Here is an 11,492-nt window from a genome sequence, read left to right as displayed (position 1 = left end):
TATTCATACAAAACAACACACTGTTGCAAAGTTTTTGTATCTATTGATAAAAGTAAGAATAAAGTGCTTGTTCTTTATTTAAACACGTTTGACTAACCTTTTGATTTCCTTTTTTATGGTTCAGGACTTCTTTGTATTTGAACTTGATGTCTATCATGGAATACACCGATACATTTAGAAAAAGAAAATACCTTATTTATTAAATGTGAAAAGAAACAGAACTCAGGCAGGAAGACAGAAGTTCAAAATACATAATTAATTTATTTTTATGCAGAGAAAAATAAGTGTGTTGAAGCTGAGTATTTCTGTCATGGTTCCTTTAAATAAATAGATTTTTCTGTTATAACATTTATCTGTATATGATGCATAATAATTTAAAAATCAAAACAAAAGCTCATCATATTTACAAAATCTGAATGGAAATCAAGAACAAAAAGCTTGACTTAACTGTAGATCATACACTGTCATATTGAACAAAACAAGAAAGCCCGATCAGAGACAAGCTGTGAGTTGTCTAGATGCTGATGTTACAACAGAAAGTGTACAACACCTGAAACCAGAGCAAGTTATGAATTGAAGCTGAGTGGAGTTTGTGACAGCTGCAAAAATCTGTTATTTGTACACCAGTTTAATACTTTGGTTGGATGCACATAGACATAGAGAGGAAACAAATTAAAGCGCAGCCCTTATGAACGATTAAACTCCTGACTCTCTGCTGATGTACAAAGGTAGGGTGGGCTGTAGTCTGTCAAGGCTGATCTGATTCTCTGAGTCCAGAACACATAGCATCTCCACCGTCTGGTCCTCCACAAATGTCTCTTTGAAACCCAAGTGAATGTCATCTCTCATCTTTACCTCTCTCTCACTTCTTACATTTAGGCTGTCTCCTTTCACATGCTCCTCATCCTCATCGTCCCCACAACACAAAGCTACCTCATTCTCGTAGCAGAAAGCGCTGGGGGAGTGAGGGCCAAGTAGGTGATGGGCTGCCCTCGGGGCAAATGGTGATGGAGACTGGGAGTAACTCGAGCTGGAGGATGAGGACTGCCCGCCACGACCCGTCATCTGGCTCAGTTCCTTGGCACTGCAGTGAGGCGTAGATGGTACTTCGTAGGTCTTATGGAAGCGGGAATAGTCCACGTGGTAGCGGTCACCCTTCTCAAAGACCACAGGCTCAAATCGGTGGCCCCACATGATCTCCTTGGACAAATAGGAGCTACGGGCCTGAGTGGTCATGGCTGTGGCCTCCACCATCCCCTCCAGGATGACCACGATTTCAAAGTCTTCCTTCTGCAGGTCATTGCGGCTCATCTTATACAGAGGACTGTTCTTGTTGATCTCGTGAACCACCACCAGCGGTGACACAAGAAACAGCCGATCCAGCCCGTCATCATAGCCGACATCAATGTCTGTTTGCTCCAATGGGAGGTACTCGCCCTCCGCCGTCACATGTGGCTTAATGAGCTGAGCACGTACATGTGCTTCAACAATGTGGCTCTTACGCATGTTCCCCATGCGCCACATGAGGCACAGCTTACCATCCCGCAGAGCGATGACGGCATGATGGGAGAACAGCAAGGTTTGCGCCCGCTTCTTAGGCCGCACCATCTTTGCCATGATGGTGCCGATCATGAAGGAGTCAATAATGCAGCCCACGATGGACTGGACCACCACGGTCACCACAGCAACAGGGCACTCTTCTGTGACACACCGGAAACCATATCCAATGGTGGTCTGGGTCTCTATGGAGAAGAGGAACGCCCCAATAAAACCCTGGATGTGGAGAATACATGGCCGCCATTCGTCTTTTCCTTCCTCTATGTTGCTTCGAGGATCTCCTTCCTTCACAGGGATACGAAGGTTAAAGTCTCCATGAGCGAGTGCCACACCCCAGAAGACCAGGCCGAACAGCAGCCAAGACAGAAGGAAGGTGGTGGTGAAAATGAGCAGCAGGTAGCGCCAGCGTATGTCCACACAGGTGGTGAAAATATCAGCCAAGTATCGTCGTGGCTTATCCTCCATGTTGTTGAACACTACATTGCACTGACCGTTCTTCTTCACAAAGCGGCTGCGTAGGCGGCCAGTGCCCACATCCAGGCCCAGGCGACACGAGGGTGAAGCGCGGCAGCTGTTGTGGCCTATTGGCTCATTTGTCACTCTCAAGGACAAAGCCCCTCTTCCCTCATCACTTCCTGGACACTCTCCACCTTCTTCGCCCCGCATACAGGCCCCTGATAATGTCTGCTGAGTCAGAGGACTGTGGCCATTGTAGAGGCCCAGGCTGGAGATCTTCAGGGCATCTTCATCAGTGGAAACGATGCTGTATCTGCAGGAACAGCGGGGAGAAAATGAGTTCAGGGCAATTGACAGTTTGCATGCTGTGCTTATTTGCTTTTGTCACTAAATCGTACCCACATGCAACAGAGAGACAAAGTGTTGTTGTAAATACCATTTGTTGACCCAAATGAAAAATACATGATGGAAAATTTCAACTGATGACTTGAATGAGCCAAAGCTTGACAAACCATGCATTGTCGTCACATTTAATAAACGGTTTATAAATTCTAACTAATGTCTTTATGAATGGTTTGTAAATAATTTACCTAATGCTTTGTTGATCAGTAATAAGTCAATATCGAGCACAGCTTTTGGGTTGCAAGGCTGTAAGAAATCTCTTGTTGTTGCCATTAACAAATTCACGAGTTTCACTTTCTAATAAGATATCAAGCCTGCAGATGTAAACAAGTGCTACATAAGTCATTTAGAAAGGTTAAGAAACAATTCTGCACTTACACACACTAATAAAATGATCATTAAAGGGTCATGAGTCTCCCTTTCTTAGCCAGAGCGCCCTTGGAAAAGAGATTTTATCTCAGTGAGTTTTTTTCCCCCCTGGAAGATGTTCCTTTAAGTCTTTTAAGTCCTTTAAGAGATGGAAAATGACGTTGTTGGAGGATAACACACTCAGCATCTGTAATAAAACTGTAAGTGCTATTGGTTGCTTTGTTGGCTAGCTTGACACCCAAGTTTCAAGCAACATTATGCGGCTGCTGCTAGTGGAAAATGGCGGCGGTGTCGTGCTGGAGCCGAGCAGGCAACATAACCGGGCTCAACAGCCTTTATGAACACAACGTAGCTAATGGACACTTAGAAGAGAAAAAGATAGTGACCGAGCAAGAGGCCACAAGATGTTAGCGAGGGCTTTGTGAAATAAAAGGCTGCAAGCCAGACACGGAGTCGGCCTTCCTTCTGTGTACACAGTGCTTGTGCAGTGCTTGATGTTTGGCTGTGTTAGCAAAGTTGTTTGACTTGCTCATTTTTGATCTTAAGTAATGAAATCATAAGAAATGCCTGTGTACAGCTGTCCTTATTTATGACAGCGTTACACTCTGAAATGGTAGGTCCGCAAAATCACACAAAAAACATTTCTTCATAATGTTGCTTTAAGTATTAGTTAATGATTTTTTAATCATTTTAAACCCTTTAAAAAGGGTGACATCAGAAAGCGATACAAATGCTTTTAATATATTTTGTGGTTGCAGCAGTAATTTATGAATGGACTCTTTTTTCCTCAGTGAAAAGGAACGAAAATAACTGCAAATTTCTTTTTCTTTTCTTCAATAAAGCAGTTGTGGCCACTGACATAGATTTATTCCCCATTCTCTCTTACCTGTTGACTCGCACCGCTCCCATGGCACCGGTGATCATCAGGCTGTGTCTGCGAGGGCAGTAATGTAGGTTGGGGCGGGCAGTTCCAACCATTAAAGTACTGTTGCTGGACAGGGAGGCAGTAAGCTCAGGTCTGTCTTGCATTCGTTATCAGCATTGTCTTCTCATGATACATTTTCTGTGAACAAAGGTATTTCTTTAATCATCAGAATGGTGAATAATTCAGTATGTAAATTCAGTATGTATGAAGTTACAGGGCTTTTCCTTGAGCAAAACAAGACAAAACAGACAGTACAAGGGTTAACACAGATGGCTATTCATGGACGCACAAAAAATTCTACAGAAAGGCTAGCAGCTCTGTGAGGCTGTACTCACACAGCAGTGCTTTGAGCTAAATGCTAACGTCAACATGCAACACTCACAATGACAAGGTTCTCATGCAAAATGTTGCTGTGGCAGATAGTTTTTACCAAGGTCACATGTTTTGTCATAAACCAAAGTATTTGACATAATGACATATGATGCCAAGTTAAGGGATCATTAAAGTCATTAGAACGTATGCTGAAGGGCATAAAAATGTCATGGCAATAAATCCAGTAGTTGTTGTGATACTTTAGACAGGACCAAAGCTAATGGCTGAAATTAGAAAACTCTAAAATCTCTCCATGCAAATGCTGGCCTTGCCCTAATGCACTCAGTAGACCAGACAGTTTTCTGTGATTAAAGCTTATTGATTAGGTCATTGCTAGTGGTTAGCCTTAGGGACCTTCAGACCAACCAGGAGTGGAAAACCAGACAGACAGTGGAAGGGACAAAGGTCTAAAAAAGAGACGAATCAGTGGTAATATACTGTTAGAGGAACAATTGATCTGCAGTTTGGCCGGGTGACAATTTTGGAGGGTGATTTCGCTCGGCTTATTATGTCAGCAAGCTGGGAACCGGGAGAACCAGAAAGCACCAGCTTGCATAACCAATAAATGGACAGTAACACGCAATGCAAAGGGGCATTAGTGGTTTATGTTTCATTGTGCGTGAATCATGTTTGAGATGAATTAGTTGACAGGACAGGCCTGCATTACTGTAGTGAAAGGGAGTAACAGATTGTCTTGGGAAACCTTCGGGACACCTGCAGTTTAAAAGCCTTTTTTCTGTTTTGCTGTCACATCCATTACAAGCATTAGAAACTCACACACATAAACACACACACAAACATATAGATTTTGATGGGGTTTGGTGTCATGTAATGTGGCCTGTGTGCCAACCTTGTGTGTGATGCTTCCAGACTTTTTCATGTTACACCAGGGACAGATGTTATGAACTAGCTGCTGATTAGCTGGATAAAGGGCGATTTTCGACTGGATAATCCTAAAAGGGCAGATGATTACGTCAGCTCGATAACTCCCACAGATGGAGGAGAGTGTCCTCTGCGTGAAATCTCGACCTTTCTTACAGAATTCTTAAAGACGTCAGCCAATATGGCTGGTCACGCAGGTCAGACCCACATCTTTGGCAGCCGGCCATGTTTGTCTCCCTCTTGCATCAACTGATGCTATTGGTGAAGAACACCCCAGGGTTTCCATATCAGCATGCTGGTATTGTATCTATTGTTCTATGTATTTATGTTGTGAATATTTATTTATGTGTCATGCCAATCATTTGGTCCATCCCACATGGAATTACAAGACACCACTATTTATCAAACACCAGAAGAACATAAAATGTCTGTTCTGGTATACAAAAGCAAAAGTAAAAACCTATATACAACATTATATGTACTTGTATAGGCTTTCAAATACCATATTAATGTAAAGAACCCTAACCCTAAAATCAATGTCTGTTTTTTATCTTTTTTTACTAAAAACATTGCATAGTTCCCAGTAAAAAGGACAATAGAAAATAAAATGGGAACTTGTTTTATATGTAATTGAGATGGCACTTATATTATACATACATATAGCAATATACAAACATATTTGTATATTGCTAAGCGGTGGGCAAAGATGAGTTTTTACTGTAACAATAAACATCAGAATCAGAATCAGAAAGAACTTCATTGCCAAGTACTTTTGACAAGGACAAAGAATTTGCTTTGGTGCCTAGGTGCCATAAACATATATAAATAAAAAATATGCTGTAAACAAAATGTACAAGTTATAAAAGAAGAGAGACTATGTGCAGTGTGGCAGTTATTTACATGTGCAAGTTTATGTTGGATTGTATGATGTTATTATATTATATATTACATTTTACTAAAAGCAACTACATTTTGCTGAAATTAAGTGTTATTTCTGAAGAATGAAATTTAGATTGTATTAACAAAACTCATTATTAATAATGTTATAGCATTAATAGCAGATTTGGACACACAGCCGGTGGACACAATAGTTAGACTGTAACAAATACTGAATATTGTTTCAGTCACTGTTAAAAATGTTAGAGAGGTGTTGATTTAACTGTACTTTTGACTACCTGTTGGTCAAAAAAGGGGAAACACCTGATAACATAATGCAATTTGTGGAAATTTGTTGTTGCCATGAAGACCATCAGGTTGACAAAACAACAAAGACTGTGAAACAGGATTTTACACAAACAGCTAAAACTGTAGTTTAACAAAAGCATCCACACTCAATGTCCACTTACTAGCTCGTCCTTAAAGTACTACTGGGCGCAAACTCTTTTTTAAAGCTCCAGAAATAAAAAGCTATTACTGTAAGTGAATCTGGAGTTGGTTTTGTGTTGTCAAAACGCAATCTATGAAAGCTACACAAACTCCTCTCTGACATCATCTGGAGGGAGAAATTAAAAGCTTCACAAATGGATCATGTGACTGTTTCCCTTGAATGCAGCTCATTTTAATACTTTCATGTTTTTGTTTTAGTCTCTATGACTCATCAAATATTTAATCCATATTTGTCCCATGCCTCCCCGGTGACACACTTTAGCCTACTAGCAATGTTTATATTGTAATTCATGGGAATGAAAAACGTAGAACTGCCACGATGTAGAAATTAAAGTTGTAGTTTGTGGCTTTGTGGCTTTGTTTTATAAATGCTAATGGTTACAAATAGTTTTTGTCGGTGTATGCCTGACTGATTTTCTCTTTTTTTTTCCCAGCTGAAAGGAGCCCTTGGGGAGGAGCGGCAGTAATTAATGGTTGATCATAGTTACTGTTTTAGCCGTCTCCATAGGAACATTTCTCTGGTGATGGTTTATCCAGTGAGACAACTTGTGAGGAGGGGATGATAAACTGACCAAGGACAGGAGAGGAGAGGAGTGGTGAAATGTGGCCTCTCCTTTGAGTTGCTACCATGCTGCCTATATCATAGAGAAGCATCAAAACCTGCAGTTCCATTACAAATAAAGATTGTTATTAATGCACAGTGTGTTGAAGACACAGAGGAACGTGTCTGAGGTAGCTTTTATTCAAGTATCTCAGAGGACCTAAACAGACATATATCACAACATAATCCAGTGCAAAAGAAAGACTGGAGGAAGACCATGTCAAAAAAAACCCCAACAGATTACTATGTCCCTTAATCTCCCAATCCAAACAACAATATGAAAGGTTCACCACAGTTGCTGTGTGACCTGGCTTAAGCCCTTTTGTGTAATCTGAGATCTAATGATATGAGATGGGAGGGAGGGAGGGATGGATGAAGAAAGAAAGAAAGAAAGAAAGAAAGAAAGAAAGAAAGAAAGAAAGAAAGAAAGAAAGAAAGAGAAAAAAGATAATATATTGAATACACGTATGGGCTAAAGTAATGGGCTTTACAAAGTATGAGGTCTTCCACGTTGGACAGAGTGTGAGAATAAATACAGATTAAGATGAAGAGATTATGACGTCAGTGGATGGTACTACAACGTGTAATGGCATTTACAGAAAAGTAGAAGATTTACACACACACACACACACAAACCAAAAGTGTAAAAAAAACAAAACAAAACTTTGTTGTTGGCTTTTCTCTCTTCCCAGTGTAACTGCTTTTCTGAAAGTTAAAGGAATGTGTGAAAATGTTGCATTTGGTCATGCCATGTTTTCCGGAGGCGATTCTCTTTTGTTTTCCTGTTCCTCTGTTTCTGTGTCTCCGTACAACACAGCCTCTTAAAACTGACATTTGAAAAGGGCCTACACGTCCCTAAGGACGGCACTGGGTCCACACAGTGTCCTAGTCCTACAGAGAAGCAAAAATAGGGACCTGTACTTATTTTGACTTGAAGAACTTCATCACACACACACACACACACACACACACACACACACACACACACACACACAAATACTAGAAGTAACACTAGATAGATTCACAGTAATAGATGAACAATGGACAGGACAGTAGCCCTTTTGTGTTCTCTTCACAAGGTAAAAAAAAGATCATAATGCAGTGGTGGAATGTAACTTTATACATTTACTCAAGTGCTGTACTTGAGGTACTTGTACTTTACTTGAGAACTTCCATTTTCTGCTACTTTATATTTCTACTGTATTAAATATCAGAGGCAAATATTGTACTTTTTAGTATATTCACACTTATAAAACACATGTTTAGTTTGTAAAATATGATGCATTATTATTGACAGTTGTTGAAATGAGCTCCTCCTTGAAAGCATTAAATTGCTGCTTTACATATTAATGCATACATAATGATACTCTAAAATAGTAATAGTATGATGCATATTATACTCCAAATAAGGCCATTTTGCATATTGAGCACTTTTCTTTTTATATTTTAAGTACATGGATAATTAAAACTTTTTCTCTTTGTGCATTTACAAAATCAATTTCTGTTCTATCCTACTAAACAAAACAGAACTTTTATGCCACTGAGATGATACATTGAACAAATCAGCTTTTATTTTGCAAAGGAGTGGTCACAGACACATTTCTATCATGGTGGACATTAATCCTTAATGCTTATATACTTTTACTGCAATGAAACTTTGAAAGCAGTACTTTTACTTGCAATGGAGTATATTTATAGTGTGGTATTACTACTTTTATTGAAATAAAGCTCTTACTGCAAACACGGATAACGTCTAACTTTGATATATCAGTTTCATAGAAGATTTCCTGAGCCATACTACAAGTTTGGGTCATACGCAGTTGCCTCAGCTTTAAAATGTGTATAAATAGTGTTGTACCCATTTAAAACAACAGAGATAAAAGTGACATTTCCATCTTTGCACATGCATCACTGCAGGAACAAGGCCTAAATGTCGAGAAATGGTTCACACAATGCAACCAGAAGTTGTGACGGGGCAGTTTGCAAACTAAGCAGCAGCTGTGACGTGTGTTGGTTTCATTGAGGCCACAGGAGCCGTCCAGTGCTGAAAATCAATCCAAAGCCTGCAGGAATAATCGACAGCTGGGAGCAAAGGGGAGGAGGGGCATGGGGGGCTGAATACTACCCTAACCTTGAAAATGATTTTTGCTTTTAAAATCTTTTCCTCTCTTTCATCTGTTTACACACACAGTTTTTTTTTACGGTCGACTTAACTCTGCCACAGGAATGTTTTGTTTAAGTATTGATTGTGTTTTCTGAGTGGTCAGTTAGTTATTGCAGGACTTACCAAGGTGGCAGTCTCTTAATATGCAGTTTTGAAATTTGAAAAAGGTTTAAAGTGGTAAGTAATAAGTATTTTTTAATCATAACATGTTTTTTTAAATGCCCTTTTGGGTTATACGATTATTAGTGTTTGTTTTTTTAATTGTCCCAGTAAGCCGACAACCGTTACCACAAACAAAAAAAATATGAAGATTTAAAACACTCACCTTGGTGTTGCTGCAGACTGAATCACTTGAAGACTCACATTAGTTTCATCCTCATAAAAAGATATTTGAGTAGGTTTACTATTGGCACCGTCCTCTCTTCTCTCCTTTAATAGACAAACACCGTATTTAGAAATCTGCTCCCAGAAATCTCTTGCACAAACTCGTACATGTCCCCTGTCTGAGCTATGTCTTGTCGCTCCATAGTCACTGAACAGAGTCGCTCCTGCCTGGTGGTTGTGCGTCTGCCCCGATATCTGCCAGTGCGTGTGTGTGTGTGTGTGTGTGTGTGTGTGGGAAAGAGAGAGAGAGGGAGAGAGGGAGAGAGAGAAAGAGAGAAAGCAAGAAAGAGAGATCTGATTATGTTCCTATTTATATATATGCTGTTGTTTTCCCCTGAGTGTGGAGATGTGGATTGTATAATTTAGACTTCAGCCCACTCAGACAGATACTTGCCACAACACCAGTGAAGACTGTTGTAATCCTACAAAATTCCTGTAGAGACTTAAAAGTGTCTCTGAGGCATTTTATACTGCGTTCATATTGATTTTTTTTACAATGGCAATTGTTAAATAAACTTGACTGACTGCGGTAATCTGCAGTAAGTTTATATATTTAATGTATGTTATCCCCTTTTTCATAATATAAACATTAGTATATACAGTATTTCTTGGTTTTCACATTTTTAATTAAATAAGGACGCAAGAAGCAAAACAAAACATATACGTATAAAGACACGCAGACACAAAAAACACTAAGACTAAAGTAATAGTAATAAATATGTACATCCTCTAGTTCATTAGGTTCATCGTATGGTCAGGAAGTCAGAATTGGTTAGGTTTATCAGTGAGTATATTTTTTGTATTGTAGGTGTAGGTGGCCTTTAGTGGCATTCATTTCATTCATTCATTTACTCATTTAGCTGATGCTTTTATCCAAAGCAACTTACAATTGCTATATGTCACACGCCTCTGGAGCAACGAGGGGTTAAGTGTCTTGCTCAGGAAAACAATGGTGTATGGGTCACAGTGGGGGATTAAACCCAGGTCTCTCACACTAAAGGCAGGTATCTTTTCCATTGCGCCATCACCACCACCAGCATATGACAACTTTTCCATGACCAGGCAACTTGAGCTCTTCAACCATAGATTAATAATTAGTGCTTAAGTTTTACAATATTTCTTCTGTAGGATACAAAAGCTAACTGATTTTACTTGACACTTAGATGGTTTCAGATACATGTTACATTTTACATTTACATCCCTATTTGATCCAAAAACGTTAATTCCTACATTTCCTTTCTATTTGACTTCCCCTGCTTGGTAACTGCACCTGTTTTTCAAACGCCTTTCTGTTAAATCTCCAAGTCGAGGTAATCCTTTTTCTTTAGACTTACGAAAGCTCCTTCAAAGCTACAGAAGACATTATGAAACCTTTTTGCCAGGCTGAGAAGTGCTCTCCATGATGACTAAACTTCATGTGAGTAAATTTGGTGGAGTGCCCCTTTAACACCAATAACTTGTGATTTTAACTCAGCCAATCAACTTTTCATTTTCCTGGCAATGGATATAATTTGAATCAAGCCAGCCGCCGCCAATCATATTAAGGAGTGATTAGTTGGTCTTAACATTGGACCCCAGACTTCATGTTACCTGTGATGTGCAAAAGAATGACTTTGTCCCTCCTCTGCCCAGTGCTCTACATATTTAGAATTAGAATATTCTCACCATACATCAAATGTAAAGTTACCATCCAAACTGACTAAACAATCACTTCAAGTAGAGGATTTTTCCAATTTTGTAGTTTTTGGAAGACACAAATTAGTTGCCCTGTCAACCGTGATGAGTGAATAGCCAGTCGCCTGAAAATAATCAGAGAGGCGGAAGAAAGTAATTACTACAATCTCTGCAACTTCGGACCAGTTCACTGCTTCCTACTCTGTCCTGCATCTTCGCCTCGAGCAACAGCACCCAGCCAGGGACCACACTAACAAGTCATGATGGACTTAATTATGAAAGTGTACTTTTTACTTCCTATCTCGTGATTTTACAAGTCA

The 11,492-nt window shown here is 39.6% G+C and overlaps 1 protein-coding gene across 1 annotated transcript; it reads right to left on the bottom strand.

Annotated features, from left to right (window-relative positions):
• LOC119899179 (ATP-sensitive inward rectifier potassium channel 12-like) lies at nt 1–9,683 on the bottom strand. The gene is made up of 3 exons (XM_038713648.1): nt 9,440–9,683; nt 3,671–3,847; nt 1–2,326 (listed from the first exon to the last, which is right to left on the bottom strand). The coding sequence occupies exons 2-3, from the start codon at nt 3,811–3,813 to the stop codon at nt 697–699; spliced, it is 1,773 nt and encodes a 590-aa protein (XP_038569576.1). The 5' UTR covers nt 3,814–3,847; nt 9,440–9,683; the 3' UTR covers nt 1–696.
• Between the last annotated feature and the right edge of the window lie 1,809 nt (nt 9,684–11,492).

Source organism: Micropterus salmoides, unplaced genomic scaffold, assembly GCF_014851395.1.
Source record: "Micropterus salmoides isolate LMB-PRFRI ecotype aquatic unplaced genomic scaffold, ASM1485139v1 Ms_hic_scaffold_12, whole genome shotgun sequence".
NCBI lineage: Eukaryota > Metazoa > Chordata > Actinopteri > Centrarchiformes > Centrarchidae > Micropterus > Micropterus salmoides.
The sequence above is the reverse complement of the archived record's forward strand: the minus strand, read 5'-3'. Positions and strand labels throughout refer to the sequence as shown.